At 44.7% G+C, this 25,318-nt stretch overlaps 1 protein-coding gene and 1 pseudogene across 3 annotated transcripts in view; one reads left to right on the forward strand and one right to left on the reverse strand.

Moving 5' to 3' along the window:
- The window catches only part of Mms19 (MMS19 homolog, cytosolic iron-sulfur assembly component), a 36,623-nt gene that overhangs the window by 6,141 nt on the left and 5,164 nt on the right, over positions 1-25,318 (reverse strand). The window contains exons 2-21 of one of the 3 annotated variants that reach the window (XM_029472419.1): positions 23,148-23,220; positions 19,095-19,143; positions 15,508-15,608; positions 14,005-14,090; positions 13,551-13,625; positions 13,101-13,170; positions 12,652-12,780; positions 12,499-12,560; positions 7,477-7,563; positions 6,763-6,837; positions 6,128-6,205; positions 5,426-5,564; positions 5,022-5,176; positions 4,720-4,798; positions 4,334-4,459; positions 4,094-4,175; positions 3,549-3,649; positions 3,301-3,450; positions 2,073-2,228; positions 422-521 (exon numbers count right to left, since the gene is read on the reverse strand). In XM_029472419.1, coding sequence (XP_029328279.1) covers positions 422-521; positions 2,073-2,228; positions 3,301-3,450; positions 3,549-3,649; positions 4,094-4,175; positions 4,334-4,459; positions 4,720-4,798; positions 5,022-5,176; positions 5,426-5,564; positions 6,128-6,205; positions 6,763-6,837; positions 7,477-7,563; positions 12,499-12,560; positions 12,652-12,780; positions 13,101-13,170; positions 13,551-13,625; positions 14,005-14,090; positions 15,508-15,608; positions 19,095-19,143; positions 23,148-23,205 — 1,958 coding nt within the window. In that variant the 5' untranslated portion in view covers positions 23,206-23,220. The remainder of the gene's footprint in view (positions 1-421; positions 522-2,072; positions 2,229-3,300; positions 3,451-3,548; positions 3,650-4,093; positions 4,176-4,333; positions 4,460-4,719; positions 4,799-5,021; positions 5,177-5,425; positions 5,565-6,127; positions 6,206-6,762; positions 6,838-7,476; positions 7,564-12,498; positions 12,561-12,651; positions 12,781-13,100; positions 13,171-13,550; positions 13,626-14,004; positions 14,091-15,507; positions 15,609-19,094; positions 19,144-23,147; positions 23,221-25,318) is intronic. The other 2 variants (XM_021151443.2, XM_021151442.2) reach the window with 2 other exon arrangements.
- On the forward strand, positions 24,549-24,649 carry LOC115030028 (annotated as a pseudogene).

A 25,318-nucleotide genomic window follows, 5' to 3' on the forward strand; every position in this document is an offset into this window, starting at 1 on the left:
GTTAGCTCAGTGGTTAAGAGCACTTGTTTTTGCAGAGGACCGGAGTCTGGTGCACAGAACCCACAGGGAGGCTAAGTTCTAGAGGATCTGACATCTTTTTCTGTCTGCATGAGGCACTGCATGCATATGGCACATACATTTGCATGCAGGTAAAACACCAATACACATGAAAGAAAAAGAAATAAACCTTAAAAACCCTAACAACATAAAACACTAACAAAACCCATTACCTCAAGGTTCACCTAATATTCTATGGTGCTTTTGAGAGACCCTTTCATTGTGTCACCATCAAACTTATAAAACAACTGCCCCCACACTTCCATACAGGCTCAGTGGACAACTGGAAAAGCACCATCTGTGGCTTCTGCCCAAGAATGCTGTCCCCTTCCTGGGGGATCAGGCCACTCATGGTTTTACTCACTCAGGGCTCAGATGGGTAGTGGCAGTGCCAATGACAGATGCCAACGCAGCCAAGACCTCATCCTCCAACAGTACTTTTCTCAGAACTGAGGATTCCTTCTCTGCAAAGAATAAGACCCACATGTACACCCACAGAACTAGAAGGCCACTACTGTGGTTCAGAAACCCAACTTTGACCAGGCACCTTTAGTCTCAGTGGTTAAAAGGCAGATCTCTGAGTTCGAGGCCAATCTGGTCCACAGAGCAAGTTCCAGGACAGCTAGGACTACACAGAAAAACCCTTTCTCGAAGAAAAAGTACCTGAAATTTGGGGTCAAGGTTGCTTGTAGCATCAGCTTTACAAGGCTGAAGCAGAAGGACTGTGGGCTTGAGGTCAAGCCTGGGCTGTGTTAAATAGTGAGACGAGTAAGGAAAAAGGAATTCAAAGTAGCTCTTGTCCTCCTTCTGACAGGCTAACTCCAGAGCATTTTTTAAGAGTGAGTGAGTGTGTGTGTGTGTGAGAGTGTGTGCGTGCGTGTTTGTAGGGGATGGTTTATGCACCTGATTGTAAGTGTCCTCGTAGTCCAGAAGAGAGTACGAGATCCCCTGGAGCCAGAGTGACAGGTGGTTATGAGCCACCCATGTGTTGGGAACTGAGCACAGGTTCCCTGGGAAAGTAGCCAACACTTTTAACTACTGAGCTACTCTCTCGCCCCTAATATTTCAGGCTATTTTTCTTCTTTTGCAGAAAGGGAGTCATCACGTAGTACTAACTAATCTGGAACTTGCTGTATAGACCAAGCTGGCTTCAAACTCACAAGAGACCCGCCTAATTTTGCCTATTGAGTGCTGCTGGGATTAAAGACATATGCAGTTACCATGCTTTTTTTTGTATTTTTTAATAGTATCTCAGGAAGCGTGGGCTATACCTGAACTACTGATCCTCCTGCCTCCACTTTCCACTGGGATTATAGGAGCACTCCACCACCCTGGTGAAAACCAGTAAGTTTAATGTACCCTGAACAAATGCTATGGGCTTAAAACCTCAAAGGAAGGCATAGCTACGCTTGATCTGACACAGGGCACAGGACTAGGAACACTGCACTGTGCTTATGGTAGTCAGCAGTGGAAAACAAGGCTGGCTAATTGGACAATCTTGGTACTGTAAGTAGAAATGTTGGCCTTCCAAATTTTTTTAAGACGTGCTTATTTTTATTGAGTCTTATTTATAAGCAACTATCAAACAATCAATACTACTGTCGCATTATCATTAATCCTTATCAATAACCTGTGATCACACAATATGTCATCCTACACACACACACACACACACACACACACACACACACACACACGCTGCTTAACTCTGCATGTTGTAGTGAGGAAGGAGCATTCAGATACGGTATCTTGTAAAGTTAGCAAGCTGAAGGTAAAACCCAACTGGACCTACTAGACTCCAAAGCTCAAGCCTAATAAATTAATAAAGCAATTACCATGTGCATCCCTTTGACTGATGCTATTACCACTCAATTCTGGTTATTGTCACTGTTCATTACAGTGGCATTTGTGCTTTACAGTATAACACACAGTGCTGGCAATACCCAGGAGGTAGTAGTCCTGTCCAACGCTAGTAGAAAGCCAACCTACTACAGGATGGAAGCAGAGAAAATCACCTGGCATTGAAGCCTGCACAGCCAATGCAAACAGGCAGGGTACAGCTGTCTTGTGGAAATACCAGTAGCTCTCAGGGTCCTGCTGGCATTTTTCTGCCACCTGCTGGAGACTCTGACAGACAGCAACAACTTCACTGGACTCTGTAACCATATTCCCTGTGGAGGACAACGTCAGAATTCTCCTTAGGGTTTTCTCTAAAGAACTTCCAGGTCTAGGGGTGTTTTGCCACCATGTCTGTGTACTCAGTGCCAACAGTGCCAGAAGAGGGCATCAGGGTCCCTTGTGACTGTAGTGACAGACATTTGTGAGTTGCCATGTGGGTTCTGGGAGTTGAACCAGGGTCCTCGGGAAGGGTTTTATGTATCCAAGATGGCCATGCATTTCTGATCTTCCTACCTATCTCCACATCTGAGTGTTGGTATACAGACAGGAAGACCTTGTCTATCTGATGCAGTGCTGGGGATGTGGCCCGGTGTTCTAGACAGTGCTCTACCAACTAAGCGACATGCCCAGCTCACGGTGCAACTTTTATACATGCAGATAGAACTGCGGGTCAGAGGATGTGTACTGTGTAATTCAAGAAGAGGAGCTCATTCAGTTTTTTGAAGATAATGAGACTGACAGAGTTGGACTGAGATCCAAATATCAGACTTTTCTTCCTTTTCCTTTTAACGTTTACCATGTCCACAAGAAAAAAATTTTTTTTTCATGTTTCAAATATTGGTTACCAGAGCCTGGAAAGGAAGGGAAAGGGAGAAGAGGGAGAGGTAGATACCAGGTGCCACACGAGATTAGAAGAATAGCTTTTGTGGGTGTGCACGGTCTCTGAATCAGCTACGAGCGTGAGCCAGGAAGCCCCGAAGATCCTCCCAAGAGATACAGTGTTCAACAGGATTACTAAGGATAAGAACAGTTTCTAGAATATTGCAAAATACCAAATAGAAATGGCTCTCAAGACTGCCGAGACACCAAAGGGCTGATGTGTAAGCTAACCGTAGACCACTTCCTTTCTTATGGTGTATTTGGATGAAACGTCAAACTGTACAACCGTAAATGTATATCTGCTTACTGTATAGCTATATTAATATTACTATATAAACAATCACTAGGTATTGGTTTTAAAGAGCTTACCATGTCACTGCTATGTACAACTACAATTACAACTTACAGGCCCTAGACCAGGGTTCCATTTAGTCCTGGCCCTTGGTGAGTGTTACTGCTAGTTACCTTTGTTTGCTTGACAGAGATGCTTCAGTAGCAGAGGCAGTGTCTCCTTGACAATGCTGGGATGTGTTGAAACAGCTGACAAAGCTTGCAGACAGCGGAAATGCCGGGAACATTTGGTGGGACCATCTGCTCTAGCCACATCTGACTCCCCTGAAAGCAATTGGTGAGATAAGTTTTTCCTGTGTGGTGGTGTGAAGGCCTTCTCAGAAAGCCCTGCTGGCAAGGGTTGGAACAGTTAGTACACATACCTTTATGCAGCTCCTCAGCAAGCTTAGGGAGCAAGTGTCTGCTGAAGGCTCCAGGATACAGAGTGGCCAGGGTTCCTGATGCCTCCAGTGCTGCCACCCTACTGGGGACAATGAACAGCATTAGCAGAGCCTTGGCCCATCACTCTTCCCAAGGCCTGAGAGCAGGAAGCTCCACGAGAATGGGCTCTCATGGATACCTTGCTGAAGAGCAAGACAAGTCCTACAACACTTGGTTGGACAGGACTTCTTTTTTTGTTTTTGTATTGTTTTTGTTTTTTGTTTTTTCCTTCTTTTTGAGCCAGTGTTTCTCTGTGTAGCCCTAGTTGTCTTAGAACTCTCTGTAGACTAGGTTGAGGTCAAACTCACAGAGATTGGCCTTCCTCTGCCTCTGAGTGCTAGGATTAAAGGCTTGTGCCATTGTCTTTCTGACCACTCAGCAGCCATATCCACACAGCACAGAACTCTGGCCTTGGCTGCATCTGCTGCTACTGATACAGAGGTGGGGTACAACTGCCCAGGATACCTCAACTGCTCTAGATTCTCACCAACTCTGGGAATCTCCCTCCAGGAAGGTCAGTCGGTACAGGTGACCTCCTGCCAGCTCCAAGTCCTCAGCAGACAGGAGACCTGCAGTTAGAGAGAACACTACCTGCATCTGTGCGTCCTTGTAGCCACCACCCTCCCAGGAAACCCTAGGACAAAGTACAGCACCCAGTGCCGCAGTGAGGACAGGGAATGCAAGGAGGGATCAATGCCCTCCTTGTCCTTTCTCCTGTGACATGTACCTGGCTGGGCACCCAAGACTGTGAGCGTCCGGATGCCAACAAGCTGAAGCTGGGTGCTGGGGTCTGTTAGAGCCATGAACACCAATGAGCATAGCTGGTCTTTGAAGCTACTCAGAGGCCTTTCATCTAGGAGAGACAAAGGCCAGGTCAGACGGGCTCACACCCATCCCTGACTGCAGTGCTGCAGACAACGTTGGGCAGATTTTAAGAGCTGGGATTCTAGGAGATGTGCATTGGAAAATGGCAATGCCATCAGTATAGTATTGCACTGCAGCCGATGAACATGGCCACTCTCCTGGACTCCTCTGTAGTACTCCGTCCTGCTGTACTTCTGGGCTACAAGGCTCAATAACTGCCCAGGATACCTCAACTCAAAGTGACCTCACCTCTGTCTTCATAGCTCCATTTCTGCTGTAGCTTTAGGAATCCCAGGATCATTTCAAGGATTGTCCGCCGCTGGTTGCTCTGATATTTCAAGGAATACTGGGGTCAGAGACTACGTTAAAGGATTTCAGCTCTGCTATTCTAACAATGAACCTTTTACTTAAGACAGAGACTATGTGAGAGTAAACAAGGGAACAAGCTAAGGTTAACAGGAGAAAACCCAGATCTATCTGAGACCAAACTAGAATGTCAGTCTCTCCAAGAAAGGGACCACAGGCACCCAAGTCTCACCTGTCCCCCTTACCTGGCTGTGCTTGTGGAACTGTTCCAGCAGCAAGGGAAGCACGTTGCTGGTGAGGTGCTCACAGGCCCGGGCAGACGCACCTGCAGCTGCCTGCAACAGCTTAGCGCTAGGCCATACAAGTTTCATGTCTGGTTCACATAGATGGTGCCTGCAGTCTAGAGAGGCAGCAATCACAGACCTGGGGAGTAGGCCAAATATTGCCTGTTTCCCCTTTAATCATAGAGGTTGGAGACTGACACCTGGAACTATTTGCTAGCAGTTAACATCTAACTGCCCTCAATACAAGTAGGGCTGCAGCCCCCAAATTATTGGACATGTGCGAGCCACCCATAAAGGGACACTGGCCCAAAGGAATATCAGCTCCAAGGTACTCACTCCCTTCGCTGGCTCCACGGTCCCATTACCTTGCAGGATGTTGCTAAGGAAGGAGCCAAGGAGGTCCTCAGCATCAGCTCTCAGCACAGAGCAGGACAGACACGCAGTCAGGGAGTGGAGAGCTGCCAGGCCCTCTGCCTCTACTCGCTCACTCGCAGTCTGGAACACCTGTCAGGGAGGGACCCCATGGCTACTGAGGTGAGCTTGTCCCAGCTAAGTCCCCACCACTGCACTGCCTTTCTTCTTGGGGTGCAGAAGAGTGTGCACTTGAGAATGTTTGGGGCACAGCAATGAAAATTAAAAACCCAACCTACTAGTATCTTCTTGGTTGGTTATATGTTCAGCAAGTCTTTTACCCGACTGGGAATGACATACTGCAAGAAACAGTTACCCACATAGAATAGAGATTATTATGACCCTTATTTAAGTCTCTTTCTCTCTCTTTACATTCAGATGGTGTCAGACCTATGCTCCTTGCCATGACAGGACAAGAAGCAGGCATTGTACAAAGGTGGCCATGTATTGTCACCAAGCAGGAAGCCCTCAAAAGAGAACTACCCCCTTTGACGTTCAACTGGAAATCTTTCTATCCCCTTGCTTGTTCACTGAAAAGAACACACACAGCATCTTGACTCTGGGAGACAGGAAAAAGGACAGGCCAGGGCCATTACTTCTCCTCATGCCCCGTATCTGTCAACTAACGCCAGTGAGTTCAAGTAACCAACACTCACCTCTCTACGGATGGAAGCCCAAAGGCTGGGCAGGAAGTCCTTCAGCTCCTTCTGTCCATACACAGCACAGCAAGCATTCTGCCAAAAGAACCACAGCCATTAGCTAGCTCACGCTCAAGGTGCTCTAGGATACATGGGCACCTAAATATGGTGGATTCTCAGCAGGGAAACCTTCAAGGTGTCCTAACAGTTCTACTGAGTGCACAGAAAAGAGCTCAGCCTATTTCTTACTGAAAGTACAAGGCTGATGGCAAAGCCCAGTGAAAGAGCGCTTGCTTACCTAGGATACATGAAGCTCTGGGTTCAATTACTAGCACCCATCCTCCACTAAGACAAGGTCTGCATTAGCAATACACATTAGTCTTATTAATTGGGAAGTGGAAGTAAAAAGATCAGGCCAGCCTGAGCTGAGAGACCCTTTCTCAAAAATCCAAAAAGAAAAAGAAGAACACTGACCAGTTCTTAGCTACACAGAGTAAGACAGTATGAATGTAATACAGTGCTTAGATAAACATTATAAGCCTAAGTCCTGGCCCGTGAGGCACGTGAACTGACCCCCGGCTGGCCACGAAGCTGCACTTTAGTATCACTAACCTGTGCAGAGATAGCTGGATCCTGTAAGGAGAAACACTCACCAGAGTTTGCAGAGAATCCAGCTTGGCACTTAAAATCTCCGAATCCACTTTCTCAATTAGCAGAGGCAGTAAGAACTGTGGCAAAGGAGGAAAAAGCAGAAGCCTGAGAGAGTATTTTAGCCATCAGAACCAATGCCCATATTATCATCAGCCCTAAGAGACAGGTGCTATACCAAGAAGTGGGGTTCAGGTCACGAGTTACAACTGTAACCAACATTCCTGCCACGCTGTGGTACTTAAGAAATAGGCACGTTAGCAAAGCTGATGCGTGTGAAGTACACTGTCTACAGAAGACATCAGTATTTTAGGGGATGGGATGATGACGTTTTCGATGCTGAAAGTCTGAAAGTATTTGATATATAAGATACTTATAGAACATCAACCCTAAAATACATAATAGAGCATTCTATCTCCTTATGCTTTTACTTTTCAAAAAACTTGTTGTTGTAATTGTTTTACGTGTATAAATGTTTGCTTGCAGGCACGTCAGTATACCACATGCATGTCTGATGCCACGCAGGCCAGAAGGTGTATTATATCATCTGGAACTAGAGTGACAGATGGCTGTGAGCCACCATGGGGTACTGGGCATCACACCTGGGTTCTTTGGAAGAGCAGCCAGTGCTCTTACTGCTGAGCCATGTCCAGACCCCCACACTGCTCTTTCTTTGGAGTGTTCTCTGGGCAGAGACTATTACAGTAGACCAGACCCACCTCAGCAAAGCGCGGTGTAGATGCCAGCACAGCACGGAGACTCAGGATGAGATCCTCTCTCTGGATGCCGTAAGGATCGTTAGGCGGCTGAAAATGGAAAGGAACCATGGATTTGTACAATTTTCGGGCCACCCTTGGACATAAGTCTGAACCTGGCAAGCCTGCAGAACAGGCAATCCCTAGACACAATCTAGCACAATCACACACCATGAGGCCCCAGCAAAAAGTTTTGCTCACTCTTAACATATTTTTGTCTTTAGGCATTTATTTTATTTTTCGGTTTCTTTTTTTTTTTTTTTCCGGTTTTTCAAGACAGGGTTTCTCTGTATAGCCCTGGCTGTCCTGGAACTCACTTTGTAGACCAGGCTGGCCTCGAACTCAGAAATCCGCCTGCCTCTGCCTCCCGAGTGCTGGGATTAAAGGCGTGCGCCACCACGCCCGGCTTTATTTTTCGGTTTCTTGAGACAGCTTTTCTAAGTAGCCCTGGCTCTCCTGGAACTCTAGACAACACTGGCCTTGAACTCAGAGAGATCCATCTGCCTTTGCCTTCTAAGTGCTGGGATTAAAGGTGTGTACTGAGTGGTGACACCCAGCAAGTCACTTATTTTTGCAGTGCTAGAATTAAGCAAGCATTTTGTACATGCCAGCCGAGCATTGTACCACTAAACTGTCTTCCCAACCCAGGCACATTCCATTCCCCTTTACCTTTATTCCTGTGTTTTGGAACGGTTGCTATGTAGCCTCCTGAATGCTAATTAGCATTACTAATATGAGCTACCACAGCACGCCCCAACACATTTTCTATCAGATCTACTGTTTACCACTTAGAGATAAAGATAAGCCCAATTACCAGCTGGCCTGCTTCTTCTCTGTATATATGTTAAGATGACTAATTGTATGGCTTGTAATCTATTTCTCACTTACTACATCAAGAACACCTTTTTAATAAGAAATGATCTCATGTAGCTCAAGCTAACTTGGAACACTGGATGTAGCTAATGTTGACCTAGAACTTCTGATTCCCTTGTGTTTACCTCTCAAGTGTTTGGCGCTACAGGCGTGGGCCACCAAACTTGTATTTTATGCTAGAATCAAACCGAGTACGTGGGCATGCCAGGCAAGTACTCTACCACCGAGTTACACTGTCAGTTACATTAAGATCATTCTCACCCAGGTGTGGGGGCACACAACCCTCTCTTTAATCCCAGCACTCAGGAGGCAGATCTCTGTGAGTTCCAGGGCAGCCTGGTCTCCAGAGTGAGTTCCAGGACAGCCAGGACTATACAGAGAAGCCCTATCTGGAAAAAACTAGAATGAAAATAAAAAAACATTCCCAAATGGTATTATTCTTCCTGAATATTAGTTTTATTATGTGGTTAAGTCAGTTGAAATAATTTCTCTTGGATGGACATTTTTATCTTTTTTTCACTTATATAAATAAAGCAGCAACTATGACAGTATAAAAAGCATTGATAACGTCTGTATCAAACCAGCAGACTGAAAATATCAATCAGATTTTTCCTTTTCTCCTCCGGAAACTGCACTAAAAATATAGTAAAGTTTGTTTGGTTTGGTTTGGTTTAAGTCAAAAAGCTAAATGTTGAAGAGAACCAGATAAGAGAGACAAAATTCTAGAAACTGGAAGGCAGACAGTCAGAAGGAAATGACTCAACACAGCTAAGATGAAAGACCCAGGGTAGACCTGGGGATAGCTGAGTGACTATCACTACACAGTCCCTGAGGGCTTTGGAACTGGCAGTTCTAAGGGAAGCTGGAACAAGGAATGGGGACAGAGAAGCAGACGGAGCTCCTGGACAGTTTCTCTATTCTTCCTTCATCATAGCAGAGCCTTGAAGTTTAATTTTCAACACTGGGTAAGAAAGGAGTCTACAGTTTTGGTGGTGCCGTTGAGAGCCTCAGTGCTGCACCAGGAGGTCAAAGGGATATGGTACCGGTATTGATAATCTCAGTTCACTTCTGCCAGGCAGTCCTTTTTTTTTCCTTTTTTCTTTTCTTTTGTTTTTCTTGTGCTAGGCAGTCCTAAGTTTTTTTGTTTTTGTTTTTTTTAAAGAAGATTGGCAAAATAAAGATGATTTTAAGAAGTTCCCATATATCCACGTTAAGTCATTAGAAAATGAAGCTCATATAGAATTTCCACCAATGTGTTCAGGGCTTCCCCTCAACAAAACAAAACAAGGGAGGGAGCAAGGAATATGTATGAATATGTGTGTATGTATGTGTGTATATACACATATATATATATAGAGAGAGAGAGCGAGAGAGAGAGAGATTGACCAACTGATGGAGCCAGTGATGGCTCACCAGGTAAAGGCCCTTTCTATCTACATAAGCCTAGCGCTGAGTCCAACCCTGAGAAGCCATGTAAAGTGCAGAGAGAACTGACTCCACAAAGCTGTCCTCTGATATCCACCTGTATCCCACGGCACCTAAGTACCAGCTATCCTCACACACAGACTAAGGAGCCGGCTCAGTGTGGAGAAGCTGGCACCGAGGCTGACGACCTGGGATCTACATGGTGGAAAGTAAGGGCCGACTCCCACATGCACAGGGGCTGTGGAGCAGTTTCCTCAGAGGCTAATTAAATTAAGCCTTTTGTTTTGGAGAAGCTTAAGACCCAGGATAAATGGGGATGTCAAACTGGGTATTTTAAGAAAGAATGTTTACAGGGAGATGAAGTACTCTATCCTCCAGGCAAGATGGCTAAGACAGGAAACAAACAACTTAAAATATCTTTAAGAAGTCCTTGAAATTGACCAGATTCACTAGCCTCTCCCTCTCCAAGTATATATCATAGGCAGTAAAAATTGTTGAGACACTCTCAGAGGAACCAAGCAGCCTGGAAGAAAGACCAGCTGAGCTGCCTGAAGAGGCTCAGGCCAGCGGAGGCATCTGAAAAGGGTACTCTCTAGCCTGCTGAGCTGCAGCAGACTGGGCAGTGTGCACCAAGGTATATTTTGTGAGATGTCATCTTTGGTGATGCACTTATCTTTGAATCATTTCTTTCCTGTAAATAACTCCTCACTCATATTCCTGTTAGAACCTCAATCAAATTGTTTCACCAATTCAGACTGTGTTGGTGTTCGTACTGTGGTCTGTTGACAGTTCCCTCTCTAGAGTGGGCAGACCTTTGTTTATACCTGCCAAGAACAGTGTTCCAGTGTGAGCAGTCACACAAATGTAAACAAAAAAGATTTAAGGGCTAGAGAGATGGCTCAACTGATTAGGGCACATAGTGCATGAACAAGGAACCTGAGTTCAGTTCCTAGACTCACGTTTGGATGCTCATAAGGACCTGTAATTGCAGCATCAGGGCACCAACACCCTATTCTGTCATATGCACACATAAGACATATATTCACTCAGATATATACCATAAATTTAAAAAAATCTTTAAAAAATTTAAAGTAACATTATTATTTTTGAAAGATATATCTACCCATGAACTAAAAACAGAACACTACAAAACAAAGAGAAATCAATAATGATAATGATGATGATGATGATAATAAACTTAAAGAAAACTTTCCTATCTAAGAGTGACACAGAGTGTGTGTCAGGAGATGTGTGAGAGGCCAGGCCTAGTGGTACAGCTTGTAATCACAACAGTTAGGGACTGAGCCTTGCTACAAGTTCAAGGTCACACACATAGCAAGACCTTATCTCACAACACCACCAGGAATAGAACTCACTTGTGTAGCCAGAGCTTTTACCTGCTGAGGCATCTAGCTTGCCCTATTACTTTACACACACACACACACACACACACACACACGCACACGCACACATACTCACACACCCTTGTCTGCCTGCCTGCCTGCCTGCCTGCCTGTCTGTCTGTCTGTCTATGTATCTTATCTATCAGCTGAACCAGTCTTTCACAGGTCTAAGGTTGTTCTGAGCTGTAACGATGGTTATTGGTTATGAAACATTTATTGATTATGAAGCAGTGTCAGCAGAAAGGAGGTCTAGCAGGATACCGACTGAGATAATCTGGGGAATGATGTCTAGTAAAGACAGCTGGGGCTCTTTAAAGTCAGCCAGAGCCAATATTCTCCAGCTCACTTGGCATGCTGCAGTCAAGGCTTTCATTTCTTTCACACTGCTAATACTTGCAGCACACATCCCCACACATCCCATGTAACAGAAGACCAAAGGTACCTGACCGTAGAAAAGAAACATAAAAGCAGAGTCAGAGCACACACTTGCTGTGCACGCTGTGTGGAACTGTAATACTTTGCTGTGATCATTTGCTTTATTACCTAGATGCCCTCCGTAACTACAAACTCATCTTCTATACTTCCCCCAGAAACCACCCAACATCCTCTCATCTGCTAGGTCAGTTCCTGCCAACTGTAGCTTCTACTAAACCCTTGTCTTTCAGAATGACTCTAGTACCATTCATTTTGATATCTAATCTATATTGTTACCTCAATGCTGCAGCCTTCAAGGGCAGGGACCACAGCTTACAACCCTGTGCCCTTCAGCACTGAGTGCATTGCTAGGTACCCTCTCAAGTACTTGCTGAGTTGAATCCCACCTTTGGTGTTAGATGACTCTCTATTTTCCAGTTTACTAAAATATGAATCCATAAGGACTTTAAAATATCTATCAGCCTGGGAAAATAGCTCAGTGGAAAAAGTGACAGGACAGCAGGAGCCACAGACCCCAATACAACGGTGGCTGTGTGACCCCAGCCCTGGGGCAGTGGACAGTGGTGTGCAGACAGTGGCCAGTCCAAAACCAGGGAGCTCCAATGTGCGTGGCAGACCCTGGTGGCAGGAGGGTCTGTCATGAACAAGTGGACAGGTATAAAAGAGACACTCAACGTCCTCCTCTGCCTCCACACTCAGGCACCCACACTGCACAAAACTGCACATGCATACACACTAAGCAAACAAAATGTAAATCCAGGGACTGTCTGTTTTGTTTGCGTGTCTAGAACAATGTCTCCACATAGCGCATATTCTTGAGTATCTGATCCAGAATGAAGGTGCTACTTACAGGGGTAAAATCAATAGGGAAATAACAAGATGTCACTTCAAATAACTCTTCCACAAAAGGTCCTGCGGCAACAGAGAAAGGATAAAGTTGACTTGGGTTCATTACCTCTAGCAGCTTCAATCAGGTAATTAATTCACTGCTATGAAAACATACCCAGACTGTAGTCCTTGGAGATGAGGTCATGGACGATGCGGAAAGCCAGCAAAAGATTACGGGGATCCTTCTCCCCATCCATCACCTGGATGAAGCCAAATGTGAAGTCAGCTCCCAGACCCTTCAGCTCTGGGAAGGAGAAAACAAGGTCACTGCTGTCCCATGGGACAGAAAGCCTGGTGTCTTCCTGCTGCCTCTTGCTCTCCTTTCCTGCCTAGATCTAAGTACTCAGTGAAGATATGTGCAAGTCAGTGTGTGCATGCATGCGCACTTACTCAAGTCCAGAATTAAAAACCTTACTATGCTGGGAAAAGTCTGTACCCCAAACCTTTATCATTCCTCAGTCTGAGGCCTTTCACATATCCCCTAGAGTACAATCCACCCTTCTAATGGGGGTTGCGGGGGGGCAGGGGGAGAAAGAGCAATCGCTTGCTTCTCAGATTCCTCACCTTCTTCTCGTGATCGCATGAAGTTAGTGATGATGCTGAAGACAGTATGGCGGTCCACCTGTAGCAGGGACTTGAGGATGGGGAAGAAAGACAGTGAGTGGAAAAGAGAACAAAGAATTCTTCAAACACTACAACCATTTCCTACTTCACGAATCTCTAAGCCAGCACGAGATCAGGTTAAGAGGACTGCAGAGAAAGGGCCTGGCTACTGACCAGCACAACAATGATGCCAGTAACCTAAACCTGCTTCATGTATGGCTTAGGTTCTTCAGCTGAGAGAATATTTCAGATCTAGTGTCGTCATTCCTCCCTTACCCAGTAGAAAGGTAAAGTCACCAGACCTTAAAGCATCCAGAACATGGAAGACAATCTGTTGTCACCTTGTCCTACTTATAGCAAATACACAAGACAAAGACTGACAACAAGAAATCAGCAACTATTACCACTCACCTGTACATGTACCTCCTGGAAGATGGCTTTAAGCACAGAGACAGCTAGTCCCGGGGGCAGGGCCACAGACATGCTCTGCGGTAGGAGGGAAGATATGAGTGAGAAAACTGTCTCTAAGATACAACTCTACAACGTGCCTCACTGGGTAATTGGGTATCCCAACATCCCTGCTCAGGAGGAAGCATTCACAGTGAGAAACGCTCTCTAGCCAAGTATTTCTCCACAGCTCCTTTTTATTTTTAGTGTAGATGATAGGTGCAGTGTATGACAAGGTAAAGTGGAACTGCCACACGGGGTGACCTCACCCTCTAGAGTAAGAACTACAGGTCTGGCTGACAGTAACCTACTCCTCTATGCGCCTTTGTCCTTCAGCATGTGAAGGTTCATCTCCAAAAGGCCCGGAGTGAACCTTCCAAGGACTACTGCAGACAGCCATGCAGTGAAAAGGACTTACCAGTGCCCTCAGGCCCTGTAGGACAGATGGGACCACGAGATGATGGTCCTTCAGCCGGTTCTCATAGAACAGGATCAGGTGGACCACTGCACAAACCAGATCGGTGTTAGCTTATCAGGAGGAAGACCCAGCAGCTACCTTTATCTGCTTCCTGAGGCCATCCCATTTCGACTTCCCTACAAATGTTCTTCTGAATCAAGAAATGCACTTTTAGCCGGGCGGTGGTGGCGCACGCCTTTAGTCCCAGCACTAGGGAGGCAGAGGCAGATGGATTTCTGAGTTCGAGGCCAGCCTGGTCTACAGAGTGAGTTCCAGGATAGCCAGGGCCACACAGAGAAACCCTTTCTCAACAAAACAAAAACAAAAACAAAAACCCTAAAAAACAAACAACGACGAAAGAAACTCACTTCCACTTCATGGTGTCTTTACTTAGCGAAACAGGAAAGTCTTTTACTATTCATTTTCATATAAACTCACAGCGAAACCCAGCTTTCCCCTCAGAACTGCTTTCTTTTTAACTGCATTATTTTATGTGTATGTGGTGGTCTGAATAAAAATGGCTCCCAAAGGTTCATCTATTTGAATGCTTGGTCCTCAGGGAGAGGCTCTACTTGAGAGGAATTGAGAGGCGTGGTTTGCTGAAGGGAGCATGTCACTGGAAGTGTTTCAAAAGCCCAAGCCATGCCTAGTATCTTTCTCTCCTTATGACTGTGGATCTGGATGTAGAACTCTCAGCTGCTTCTCCAACACCATGTCTGCCTGCATGCCACCATGCTCCCCATCATGGTGACAATGGACTAAACCTCTGAAACCATAAGCAAGACCTAATTAAATGCTTTTTAAAATAAGAACTGCCATGGTTGTTCATGCATCAGAACACTGACTAAGACACTCCAGACATAAAATGCAGGGCTCCAGGGTTTTGCCTAAAGCACCTTTATCTCTGAGCCACGTTATCAACCCCACAATCGCAATATGGATCTTTTCCTCTTTTGCTTTGGTGCTGGGGCTGAAAGCAGTTTCATGAGCTCCGCCACTACTAAGCTTGCTTTCTTTCTCTTTTTTTTTGAGGCTCTGACTAAGGACAACTTTTGGGCACCTGTTCTCTCCCTTTACTGTAGTTCCAGGGATCAAGCCCTGCTGTCAGGCTTGCACAGTAAGTGCCTGTACCCGCTCAGCCACAACAACAGTCCTCCACCTTTCCATTTCTTTACATGCTAGGGATTGAACACAGGCCTACCAACCTTTCTTTAAAGGGCCAGGCAGTAAGTATTATACATGCTTACAGGATGTAGACACTGAGATACACTGAAAAAATTATCAAAGACTATTTGAAATCCATGTCTTGTATCTTATTTTAGTCATCTCTGCCAAGTATACCAATAAGGAATGAAGTCCCTTAGTTAGCTGTGCATAGATAGGTTATAACCCTTTTGTCTGTGAACACTATGTAGGTCATGGCGCTGTGATTTGGAAAGTCATCCCTACTAGTGGTAAAAGTACCTTCCTTCTCCGAGAGCAAGGAGTGACACTGGAGCAGCACCTGTGACAGAAGCTGGGTTCCTCGAGCCCGAGTTCGGGGTTCTGCATTTTCCAGAGAGGACCTGAGAGATAGAAAGATAGAAAGCATCTGTCATTAACCAGTTCAAATTATCAAGAAAACATTCGGCAGCTAGTCACTACTCACACTTAAGTCTCTAGACAATAAAGAAAGCAAAGTCCTCTTAAAAAGTTTAAGAAAACAAACAAACAAAAAACCACCCAAAAACCCAGCCCATGAAGGTGCTCCTGAGCCAATAACATTAGTGTCCAGTAAACACCACAAGTCCCAGACAGGCAGTGGTACTGCACTTGAGAGGCAGAGGCAGGCAGATCTCTAAAGTTCAAAGCTAGCCTGGTCTACAGAGTGAGTTCCAGGACATCCAGGGCTACACAGCACTGTCTCTAAGGGGGGGGGGGGGAGACTGAAGCCCAAACCTACCCTGATTAATCTGGCAGCAACAGAGGCTTAAGTGACACCACAGTCAACCAAAGTCTGTTTCCCCATCTCTTACTTGGCACCTGATGGGCACCATACTTACTGTGGACACATCCCTCTGAAACAGAGCTTGGTGGTACCCACGGGGCTTCAGAGATGCCTGGCAGCTGCAGCTTCTACTCAAGGGAAGCAGCAGCCTTTCACAGATTAAATAAAAACTCTGTGTATGTAGACAGAAATTTCTGTGTGTGTAAACAGAACTCTGGCTCTAGCCTTGCTTCGGCCCAAAGATTTATTTTATTATTATATGTAAGTACACTGTAACTATCTTTAGACACACCAGAAGAGGACGTCAGATCTCATTACAGACGGTTGTGAGCCACCATGTGGTTGCTGGGATTTGAACTCAGGACCTTCGGAAGAACAGTCAGTGCTCTTACTCGCTGAGCCATCTCTCCAGGCCTGGAAGGATTAAATTTTCCCCCCTTTTTGGAGACAGATTCATGTAGCCCAGGTTGGCCTCAAACTCCGCAATTGAGTATAGCCCCGAACTTATCCTTCGGTGTTCAACCTGAGTGCTGGAATCACAGAAGCGAGGCCTGATTTTATGTTGTTCTGGGGACTCAGGGCTTTGTGCGTGCTTGACAAGATCTCTCTCAACTGAGCAACAACTCTAACTGCAGCAGTTTTTGTTTTGGTTTGGTTTTTTGTTTGTTTGTTTTCTGTTTGTTTTTTTGAAATAGGGTTTCTTTGTGTAGCCTTACTTGCCTGAAACTAGCTCTGTAGACCAGCCTTAAAGTCAGAGAGCTCTGCCTGCCTCTGCCTCTGCCTCCTGAGAGCTGGTGTGAAAGGATCATACCAGCACAGTCCCTCCGACTCCAACACTTTTGGCTCATAAGGGAGTAGGTGAACTGCAGCAACAAGATGATGATATTCAAAATAACTCTCCTGAGATCACACTTCTACATAACCTCAGCAGGAAGTCGATTTCTGGAAAGCTGATCCCAGGAATTTAAAATTTAACCTTAAAGATAAAGGAACATACAACGATACAGAAATAAAACCACTCCTGATTCTGAGGACAGGAACTCAGAAATGTTTCTGCTTAGCAGGTAGAATATTGTGCATTTGCAGCATTTGAAAGAGGGACCAAGGCACACAAATGCTCCTAAGGGAATTTTTCTTAACAGCACAAGGGTGGAAACAACCCAGATGTCCATTTCAACTCATGTATAGTTAAACAGAATGCTGGTCATTGGTACAATGGAATGCTGTTTAGCAAAAAAAAAAAAAAAAAAAAAAAAAAAAAGTAGACCTGACCCACGACAACATAAACCTTGTAATCATGCTGTAATGCTAACATTGGTTGTTATCATGCCATGATCTAGAATCACCCAAGAGACAAACCTCTAGGCAAACCATGAGGGATTACCTATATAAATATTCCTGTTACGGATTTTCTTGATGAAACTGAGTTAAGAAGGCTAACCCTGTATGTGGGAAACAACATTTTCTGGGCTGGGATCCTGGACTGCATGAATAGAGAGACCCCTGCTCCTTGATTTTGGATGTAGTATGACCTCATTTATGCCTCAAACTCCAGCCACCGGGCTCTCCCTGACAGAGTTTATCCTCGAGCTGTGAGCCCAATAAGCCTCCCTCCCTTAAGCTGCTCTCGTCAGCATTTCATCACAGCATTAGGAACAAGGCAGTGCATGCTCAGTGAGAGACCAGACACACGCTCACACAGCCCGCCCGGGGCTCTATATATCTGAAATGTCCACAGTCGGTTAGTCTATAGAGTGCCAGAGCCTGGGAAGAAGAGGGGCGAAGGGAATGGGTGGTAAGGAGCAGGAGGTTCACTTTGGAGTAAAAAGGATGTTTGAATGGCTGAACGTTGACGCTGGGGAAGAAAGCAGGGGGTGAGACAATTTAGTGAGCTTTGATATGTCAGATATGTATGTGTGTGTGTACAAATATGTGTATATATATATGTGTGTGTGTATAAAAATATATATTTAAAGATTTGTTTATGTGTATGGACGTTTTGCCCCTATGTATGTGTACCACATGCATGCCTAGCTCCCATGGAAGCCAGAAGAGGGTGCCAGATTCCCTGAGACTGGAATTAAAGACAGTTGTGAGCTGCCATATGAGTATGGGGAACTGAACCTGGGTCCTCTGGAAGAGCAGCCTGCATTTTTCACTACTGATCCATCCCTCTAGCCCTGTGTCAACTATATTTTCAATAAAACTATTATTAAAAAAAAAATAATGCTGAGTGGTAGTACACCTTTAATCCCAGCACTCAGGAAGCAGAAGCAGGTGGATTTCTGAGTCTGAGGCCAGCCTGGTCTATGGAGTAAGTTCAAGGACAGCCAGAGCTACCTGGAGAGACCCTGTCTCCAAACCAAACCAAAGCAAAAAAAAAACACCTAGGGCCATGAGAAAGTAACCAGAAAAGCTAAATAGTCTGTTCTGTGTAAGATGTGGCAGTTTTTAAAATCTTCCTTTAGTTTTCTGTTTTGATTTGTTTTTCCTATTTCAGAAGACATGCATTTTGAATAATAACTTATTAATAAGACTGGTCAACGTAAGTGGTCTGTGGTCTGAGATTTGAGGAAAGCAAGCCCTAGACTACAAGCATGTATCTAATCTGATTCTCAGAACCCAGGTTATAACACTCTTCTTTTAGCTGTTCCCAAGCCTCCTTGACTAGCACAGTCAAAGTCTGGGGATCTGGCACAGTCTTCCTCCCAAACATTCTCCAGACAGGGAGACAGGACCTATAGTATGTCAAAGCCATCTGGGGCAGCTAGACTCCTGAGGGATTAGGTGGATCTAAGGAAGCACAGAGGGCTGGCATTCCGATGAGACAACAGTGGAAGGCCGTAGCCGCCCATTTTACCTAAACCTGCAGGCTGAGTCAGAACCTGATGTGGATTACAGGCTGTACCTTTCTAAGAGGAACAACCCAAGACCAGCTTAGACTGAGTGCTGATATGGATCAGAAGCCTTCAACTACAAGGGAAAAAAATCAGGTTCTAGGGAGGGAATAATGCATAGAAGTATCTAGGCAAGACTGGAAGCATATTCTAAGAGAGGGGCTTACCCAAGGGCTTCTACTACTTGTAACACTGTATAGCCACCGGACTTCACATCTAGAAGAAATCGAAAGACATATGAAAAAGTTAAAACAGGGTTCAATGGTTGAGTGTTTCCTGTTTACACCGCGCCCCGTGCTAGGAGACTACACGCTGCTGAGTAAGATCCCCTCCTAGACAAGAAAGAAGCTGCCACATTTCAAATATGCAGTCGCAAGTATTTTTTTTTAAATAAGCATTTTCATCTGTAACTGAAATGATTGTATATGCAGAAAGGCCAAATTAAAGAATAAGCTGGCTACATATAAATTAGTATTATCAAATAAAAACCCTTTATGTATATAGACACACAACAGCCTATATAAAACAGCATAAAAGATGAATGGGGACAAATGGCACAAAGGCAAAACAAATAAACAAAACCATTGCTGAAGGTGTAGCTCAGCTGACTAAGTGCTGACCTGGCCTGCAGTGACTAACCCAGCAGCTAGCACAGCCTCGTAAGGGGTAGAGGAGGGTAGATCAGGGAGACCAAGAGAAAGAAAGGAACTAGATAGAAATTCAGGCCAGGTGGTGGTGGTGCACGCCTTTAATCCCACCACTCTGGAGGCAGAGGCAGGTGGATTTCTGAGTTTGAGGCCAGCCTGGTCTACAGAGTGAGTTCCAGGACAGCCAGGGCTACACAGAGAAATCCTGTCTTGAAAAACCAAAAAAAAAAGCACTCGATGCTCTGGCTTCATACCTGTCAGGATGTTGCTGCTTACAAAACAGACAAGAGACAAGGGCTGGAAGGACAGACAGAAACGGGAGTATGTACAAACATCGTTGGTAGAATGTAAACTAGTACAGTTGCTATGGAAAAAAGAGTATGGAGGTGCCTCAAAAAGAGAAAAAAAAAAGCCTCTACAACCCAGTTATAACACTCCTGTTTCACATACAAAGGAAATAAATTAATATCTGAAAAGAGTGTCATATGCCCACGTTCCCTGTAGAATTGTTCACAATAGCTCACATGTGAAACAAGACTGAAGTAGCTGTATGTGTGTACACTGAAAATCGGACAAGATCTCAACACAGAACAGTGTTATACTGTCCATGGTTATAGTATGTGCACAGAATACTTTATAATAATAATAATAAGTGCTAGGATTGAAGGCACATAGCACCACACCTGGCCTTGGGATAGTTTTAGATGAACAGAAAAGTTGCAAAGACAATGCAGAGTTTCTGTACAACCTTCACCCAGTCTTCCCCATTTTATCAGCGGACACAGTACATTTGTCAAATATATACATTTCTTAAAACTAAGAGCACAACATCGGCACACGACCACCTAACTCTAAACATTATTCAGGTTTCCCCAGTCTTCCCACTAATGCTCTGGGTCTCGGAATTAAATGTATCACTTTATAATTAGTGTCAGGAACCCTTAGGCTCCTCCCTAAGTGTCTCAGCTTTCCATGTTCTTCACAACCTTGATGAAAGAGGTCCTTTGCTAGGATGGCCTTCACTCTGGGTTTGATGCTCTTCTGTTTAGACTGCAGCTACTAGTTTTTAGAAGTCACAGGTCAGTGACTCTTCCGTCACAATGTCAGGGACAGTCGTCCGCAGGACCTCTTCTGCTCTCACAGGAGCCAGATTTACTTCAGACATGTGGCCCAGGTGTATCTCTCTCTGCAGGAGGTAGGGGTACTATTTCCTTTCAGGCACCCCATCCTTAAAGGGGAGCCATGGTTAGCCCTATTCAGGGAGGACGAGATTAAGTTCAACCATCTGGAGGAAGTAATTCTACCTAAATTATTTTAATTTCATCTACAAAGAGATTCTAGTTATTACTGTATCAATATTGACTAGTATATATTCATACACTGAGTTACAAACCAATAAATATAGTCAATTTAATAATAGCCAACAAGTCTTTTTCATTGTTCCCGATGCTCCATCTTTAGTCACTGAGCTTTTTGTTTTGTTTATCTGTGTATGTGTGCATGTGTGAAGGTGTTCTTGTACCACAGCACGCAAGTGAGGTCAGAGGATAACCTCTGGGAGACAGCTCTCTCTTTCTATTAGGTGGGCTCTGGGAATGGAATTCAGGTCTGTGGACTCGGCAGCAAGTCTTAACTTGCTGAGCCGTCTCACTGATTTGTTTTTGTTTGTTTGTTTGGTTTGTTTGTTTATTTTGGTTTTTCGAGACAGGATTTCTCTGTATAGCCATGGCTGTCCTGGAACTCACTCTGTAGACCAGGCTGGCCTCAAACTCAGAAATCCACCTGCCTCTGCCTCCAGAGTGCTGGGATTAAAGGCATGTGCTTAATTTTAATTTTTTTTTTTTTTTAACTTTGGCTGTCCAGGAACTCACTATGTAGATCAAGTTGGTCTCAAACTCACATAGATCATCTGGCTGTCTCCTGGGTGCTGGAATTAAAGCAAAGTACTCCTATTCCCAACCCCTACTGAGCTTTTCTCTGTGAATTGGAAGCCAGCTGCTCTCCATAGGAAGCTCCAAGATAGAGCTATATAGTAAGTAAGACACTATCTCAATGAAACCAACCAACCAACCATGGTCTGGGTGTGTCATTAGAATGAAACTGCTTCTAGATTCTCTCAGTTGAAAGAGCTGAGAAATATGTCTACACACACACACATACATATATATACATATATACACACATACATATATCTATATATGTACATTATATGTATGTATAACAATTCATCCACATTACACAAACATCTGCCACTATTTCTTTATCTGTATATGTCAAACTAAATATAAAATGATAAAAGTCTCTAAGTCTCAGGGGCTGGAGAGATGGATGGCTCACTGGTTAAGAGCACTGACTGCTCTTCTAGAGGTTCCAGGTTGGATCACATGTTGGTTTGTGGCTCCAATTGCAGTTCTGTGGGATCTGATACCCTGTTTTGATCTCTTTGGACACCAGGCACGAAAATAGTTCACAGATATACATGTATTTAAAAAAAAAAAAAAGTCTGCCAGGGTGTAGTGCCAACATACCTTTAATCCCAGCACTTGGGATGGGCAGGCACATCTCTAAGTTGGAAGCCAGCCTGTTCTATAGAGTGAGTTCCAGGACAGGACAGTCAGGACTACACTGAGAAACATTGTCTCAAAAAAACCGAAGGGGGAGAAATGAGAGAGAAAAGAAAGAAAAACAAGGAAAATTCTTTAAGTCTAATCTCTGTAGCCTTCAATTTGTAATATCTCTGACAGTGGGAAACTAGTTCTTTTATTTATTTATAATTACTCCTTGGTTATGAGGTATATATATATATATATATATATATATATATATATATATATATATATATATATATATACACACACACACACACACACACGTGTGTATGTGTGCTCATATTTGTGTGTGGTATATGTGTGAAGATGTGTGAATGCATGTATAGTTAGGGGCCAATCTCAGCTGTGGTCTCTCAGGCATCTTTTGTCTTTGACACAGGGTTTTTCAGTGACCTGGAACTTCATGTTGTAGGCTGGCTAGCGAGCCAGCTCCAGGAATTTACCTGTCTCTACCTTTGGTCACTCCGTCACTAAAGTACAAGCGTGTGCCACCATGCCCTGTCTGGGGATCTGAACTCAGGTCTTAATGCCTGCAAGCCCAAGGTATTAACAACTGAGTTACCTTTCCAGTCCCATAAATTATCTTCAGAATTGTTAGCCTCCTTGAGAAACAAGTTTATGGGAACAATACAGTGCTTTTATAGTTTTATCTTTGGCTATACAGTTTCTAGACAAACTTGTTCTCTAAAATCACTCATGTCAGATCTTTCCCCCCACCACTTCAACTGAGGCTATGTCCCACAGTAATAGCAAAGATCATGCCAGAGTCTACAGTCCACTGTGGGATGGAAGAGGAGCTTCTCACCATGTATCCTTTGACACCTTCAGTCTCCTACCTGGTAAATATATAGCTTAGCATTAGCAACACCACACAAGTAACAGATCTGCCTCTACATTTGCAAGAGGAAAGCAAGGAGTAACAGGCTGTCTTGGAAGGACTGGGTTATCATGGATGAAGCTTTACCTAATGAAGGTATGGGAATTACTTCCAAAAGTCTGTTCATGGTTCTTGACTTAGACATCTCTAAATGCTGAACCTGTCAACAAAAGGGAAATGCGGGAAAGACTTCAGCATGCTGTTCTAAACCTCCAGTTCCCCGAAGTCTGCTGGGCTTATGGCAACATTGTGAGCTGAGATGGGCAGAGGCTCAGTTTAGTACTAGAGTAAGCAATCCAACCAGACGGAGGGAAGGGGAACTCTAGTGAGAATTCATAGCTCGTGACTGGCACCAACTTAGCCTTCAGGCACTCCTAGCTCTACTTGTGCCAGGATGTGGAAGGCCCAGCTGCTGCCCACATGCCTGAGAAAAGAGCCCAGGGGAAAATGAGCAAGCTGTACAGTGGGGGTAGGGGCAACAAGGCAGGCTCACAGGACAAACAGATCAAGGAGCTCCCCACAGCCAAGTCCCACTCGAGAGGGTCCTTCAGATTTTAAACTGAAAGCTGCTTCTTCAGCATTCAGAATGAGTCAAATTGAAGCTGGCGGATTCCTACAGCAGAGCATCAGTGTGCGTGTGACTGCGTGACACGTGGTGGTTAAGTTTAGCTAGTATCTTATTCTAGCTCTGGTTAGTCTACCTGCCTCAGACATGACTTTCCACACCTTACAAATAACCACTACTTCTCCGCTCTTATTTTTGGTGTGATAAAAAGTGTTGGGAGCTGAGGATGCTCTGAGTGAATGCAAACTATTGACAAAGCCCAGCCCCTAGGCCCGTGGGAATTGGCAAAGGCTTCCTCCAGTCTGTGTGAACGTTGACACAGTGTACAAAAAGCGTGAGCTGCAGCTGCTCACAGCCGGACACTGCTCCCCGACAGAGACCTCCCACAGAGAGGAGCGATCCCTCTTTCACCAGCTATAAACACTGAAGGGGTATTTGGTACCCAGAAGACATCTGTGTGTCTATCCTGTCTTCATTCTCTCACTGCCTCAGTCAGGTTTTCAGGACTAAGGTGCTTGGGTGCAGTGGAAATGTTCCTGAGATTCTTTTTGTGTTGGGGCAGCTGTGGTGGGGTGCACATGTGCAGCTCAGAAGACAACTTGCAAGAGCTCATCTTCCCCTTGGTTCCTGGCTGCACATCACTTTTTTAGCCACTGAGCTTTTAGGATGTAGCAGTGCTAACAGAACACTGTGACTAGACAAGAGCAGCTGGACTGCTCTCTTAAAACAGTTCAAGTGGGTTAAGAGCACTGACTGTTCTTCCAAGAGGACCTGGGGTCAATTCCCAGCATACACAGGAAAGCTCACAACTGTCTGTAACTCCAATTCCAGAGGATCCAACACCCTGATACACCATACAGGAAGGCACAACATCAATGCATATGAAATGAAATGAAATGAATACAATTAAAAAAAAAGTCTTTGAGCTCACTTTAGCACATATGTTAAACTTGGAATGATACAGAGATTCTCATGGCCCCTATGCAAGAATGACATGCAAATTAATGATGCATTCCAAGGTTTAAAGTTTTAAAAAGGTTAAAAGTCTTCCATTCTGCTGGTACTTTATGTAGAATTATCTATCTGAAACACAACTATTTGTTTACCATCCTCATTTTCTCCTTATTGCCCCAAAGTCCTTTACAAGGTGGCTCCGGAGCTCTCTATCCACTTTCCCAGGAGTTTTCTCACTCAGTCACATGAAATGGGAAGTCCTCGTCCTTCAGTTTGAAATGCTCCTTGCCATTCCTGGTCTGAGGAACTTACGCACTCAAGTGTCAATACTTATGATGCCTTAAGTACCCCCAAGCAGAATCATTCTCTTCCTCTTTGGTGTTTCTTACATCTTAAAAGGCTGTTTTCCTTCAATACTGTTGTCTTTTATAAAGCAAACACTGGTAGGGTTTAAGGCAGAAATTGAGAGGGTCTTACTGTGTAGCCCAGGCCAGCCCTGAACTCACAGAGATCTGCCTCCCTCTGCCTTTCGAGGACTGGGCTTAAAGGAGTGTGCTTCCACACCCAGCTAGACAGGGAGTGCTTAAGAAAACCCACTGTTGCCGGGAGTGGTGGCGCACACCTTTAGTCCCAGCACTCTGGAGGCAGAGGGAGGCGGATTTCTGAGTTTGAGGCCAGCCTGGTCTACAAAGTGAGTTCCAGGACAGCCAGGGCTATACAGAGAAACCCTGTCTCAAAA

Source organism: Mus caroli, chromosome 19, assembly GCF_900094665.2.
Source record: "Mus caroli chromosome 19, CAROLI_EIJ_v1.1, whole genome shotgun sequence".
In the NCBI taxonomy this organism is placed as follows: domain Eukaryota; kingdom Metazoa; phylum Chordata; class Mammalia; order Rodentia; family Muridae; genus Mus; species Mus caroli.